We start from the raw sequence: 3,823 nt of genomic DNA, 5'->3' as shown, positions 1-3,823 counted from the left end.
CAAATAATAAATTCAGGTAATCATATAATGCATTGTTAAACATGCAAATCACTGTACATAGGTTCATCACCCTTTAAAGGGTAGAATAAAATGGCTACAATATCATGTTGTTAATGTCAAAGGTGCATCCAATTAAACTTTAGAGAGGTAACCTGATTATAGAATAAAAAAATGATGGCTCAACTTTGCTGGCAAAAGGGGTTTTCAATAAAACTCGGCTGCCTACACAGTAAAAAGGTGTGGCCTAACAAAAGTGGAATGATTGTTCCAGTTTTCTTTTTCTTTTTTTAACAAAATAAGGAACTTTACAGAGCTCAGGCAAGCATTGTTTATTTTGTATAACTTTGCACGTGCTGTCCATAGACAGGAGTTTAAACCTGATTTCCCCCCCAGGACACTTAACATACAATTTCAGGGAATAATTCATAGTGAAAATTATGTCATGTGTGAAACCAAGTGAGGGGAATGCTAATGGAATTTATCATTACTTATTACCATAATTTGAAGCTAATCACAAATTATTTTAATGACACTGCCAAACCAACAGAAGATCCTACTGGATAAACTTAAATTCTAGGGGTGAAAATATGAATTTCAGTGCATCCAGAAGGATTCTTTATGATTCTTTTTATGTTTATTTGATTCAAAATACATTCATTCAAAATGACCATAAAAACCATTAGCATTCCTTAATTTTTTGACTAGGTAACCTAAATAACTGCAAATAGGCCATATAATGGCCGAACTTCTATTTAACTTCTAAAAACTGATCAGGAATAGTAAAGGTTTTGGAGTGTTTTTTCTGTTCACCGATCACATAGTCCACATGGATGCATATGTGTCTAGAATTCTCCTCGGAGGGATACAAACTGATCTCCCCCTCAACTTTAGTGTCCTGCATCACGTCCACAGCATCATCCAGATACAGCACAGCCTGCTTCCAGTGCGTCTCTGGTTTGAATGGAGATGTGGAGAGCACCAGGGCCTTCTCCTCAGCGGGGAAAGTCACAGTGAACCACACGCACAAGGCGTGGATGGAGGACGAGCCGAAACACTGGCAGCGAAACACTCCCCTCACATCTCTGAGCTGCTCGAGTGTGACTGTGTTCAAATCCAGCTCGGCAAACTTGCAAGGGTGGGAGAGCACATCCTCCACCGTCACCGGATTCACAGTGATGTCTTTGTTCATGATGCACTTCCTGGCAAAGTCGGTCATGCAGGACATGTCCACGCCGTACTGTCCTTTAACGGCGCTCCAAAAATTCAATCTGCCCTCCACCACCAGATCGTTTATGGGAGCGATGTAAAGATCCGCCCGGGACGGTAACATGAGGCCACCGGGTTTGAGCCACTTATCCCGGGCAAAAATCACAGAGTTCAGCATGGATTCGTGGAGGAGCGCGTAGCCCATCCACTCGCTGACAATCACATCCACCTGTTCGGTTAGTTCGATCGTCTCTAGTGTAGCTTTAATGATTTCTATTCTGTCATCCATCTGATTCAGTTTTACGATTCTCACAGCCTGATCGGCAATCGAGCTCGCTTCGACTGCATAAACCTTTCTGGCACCCGCTTGCGCACAGAATAAGCTCAAGACGCCGGTACCGGCTCCCACATCAAGCACCACTTTCCCCTCTATTGACTTACTGTTTTTAAAAATGCCCATTCTGTACGTGTTAGTGCGCACAGTGTCTGCAATCATCTCTTCGTGAATAGTGACATCGGAGTAGCTATCAAAGTACATGTAATCCTCGGTACTCCGGTCTAGTTTTCTTTTCTTAGTACCGTGCTGTGACATTTTCCCCAAGTTTGCCATGCGTATTTAATTGTCTCCCTAGTAGCTTCCGTTTCTGAAACGCACCTCGAAAGGCATCATGGGACATGTCGTTTTTTAAACACTTCCGTGTTCCTCGGAAAGAACGACAATTGGTTTTGAAATGAACTACACTTCCCATGAGTAGACAGATTTTCTAAATAGAACGCATTTTTTTTTCATTAAAAATAAAAACAAAAAGTTCCTATATATACATTTTTGGGAGCTTTCTTTGTAATCGTTTTAAAAAGTTATAATGTGACACCTAAATGTGTCACAGCTAAATGTGTCTCCTCCTTTCAAAACAACCACATAGAAAGAGACATTCCCATAATTCATAAATAAACTAAATATGTGTTGAACTTGTTAAACTATGATATTTGTTAGGTGTTGAGTTAGTCTGTTAAAATAGACTATAAGTATTATATATATATATATATATATATATATACTGTATATATATATATATATATATATATATATATATATATATATATATACTGTATATATATATTAGGCTATATTGTAAGTAGGCTATAGGCATACATTTTATAGCCTACTTAAAGAGACAAAGTACGTTAAGTATAATCTATCAGAAATTCCTGATATGCAAGATGAATGTACTAGCCTAGCACTTGTTTGTCACAATATATCCATGGGGTTGTTTAAGTTAATACTGCATGCTGGACCACACAAATAAGTGGATTAAGCATGATAAATTCTCTTTTTTTTTTTTTACAGTGTTAGGCTGTTTGGCAGAAGTTCCGGGACAGCTGTTTAAACTGACTGTGCCCAGCTGTAGCCGTACTAACATAACACCAGGGCTCCGTCTGAGCCAAACTGCATTTTCCACCATGACGGATAGCATGATCTGCTTTTAACCTTAATAAAATAGCCCTGTCTCACCCTGGGCCGTCACTCTCTCTGTGCACGCTAAAGGCTACACACTGACAGCAGGCTATTCCTCTTAAAAACAGTAGGTTTTATGATTTCTTCTGCTTTATCTATGGTGATAAATGTTCACGGTTGTATTATAAGATCTGCCCTTTTTTTTAGCGTTGTCCTCAGGTTGAACTCATGGAGTAGGAAGTCATAGGCCATGGATGCACATTCGTTATCTACTGTATCTATTTATAAATGACATACATGATTTCCATTACACGAGAGTAGATGTTAAAACTTCATGCTGATTTGTACTCGGCTTTCGCCAAGATAATCACCAACTAAGACGTAGCTTTACAGTAACCTATGCTTCTCCATCCATTTACGCTTCTTTCCATCTGGTGACGTGAATCTTCTGTCTGGTGTTAATACAGTGTATAGCGCGTCAGCACACACAACGGCTGCAACCACAGTGCGGTCCCCCCATAACAACCCTCTGGATTGAGCGGAGTAGGGAACATCTCTAGGGTCTTCAAGTGGGCACCTTCCGTCCTCAGTGTTTCGTCGACTAGTCCACGACACCTCAAGAGGGCTCGACAGTGACTCTGGCGTCCCAGAGTCACCCCCCTCCGTCCCCCACTCAACTCAGCCCAGGTTACTGACCTCTACTTCCCTCTTGCTGCTGAGACCTAACCACAATCTCACAATCTCTCCGCAACCCAACCATACGCGCCAACCCGTTTGACTAAGGCTGTCGAGCCCCACTGGTGCGTTAATATGCAGTTTCAGTGGCAACGGTTCCGTATGGCATACTACCTACCACAAAACACAATATCTGCCCAACCACCCGTCATTCACGCAATATACACAGGAACGTAATGACTGTAAATACTATACAACCTATACAAATAAACCAACAGTTGCTGCTGAGACCTAACCACAATCTCACAATCTCTCCGCAACCCAACCATACGCGCCAACCCGTTTGACTAAAGCTGTCGAGAATTCTTTTAACAGAAAATTAAAATATCACAGAAGGACAATGCATATACATGCAAGGCTGGCAACTTTTCAGTTTAGCTTGGAGTGAAACGTTTGGAGTAGAGTGTCACTAAACTTAATTTCATT

At 41.0% G+C, this 3,823-nt stretch overlaps 1 protein-coding gene across 1 annotated transcript; it reads right to left on the bottom strand.

The window, feature by feature from the left end:
- Nucleotides 1-314: 314 nt before the first annotated feature.
- On the bottom strand, nucleotides 315-1,853 carry prmt6 (protein arginine methyltransferase 6). Its single transcript, XM_077245053.1, has one exon. The coding sequence runs from the start codon at nucleotides 1,814-1,816 to the stop codon at nucleotides 749-751; it is 1,068 nt and encodes a 355-aa protein (XP_077101168.1). The 5' UTR covers nucleotides 1,817-1,853; the 3' UTR covers nucleotides 315-748.
- Between the last annotated feature and the right edge of the window lie 1,970 nt (nucleotides 1,854-3,823).

This window comes from Siphateles boraxobius, unplaced genomic scaffold (genome assembly GCF_051911475.1).
Source record: "Siphateles boraxobius isolate OS27281-9 unplaced genomic scaffold, OSU_SipBor_1 26, whole genome shotgun sequence".
In the NCBI taxonomy this organism is placed as follows: Eukaryota; Metazoa; Chordata; class Actinopteri; order Cypriniformes; family Leuciscidae; genus Siphateles; species Siphateles boraxobius.
This window is presented reverse-complemented; position numbering and strand designations above follow the sequence as displayed.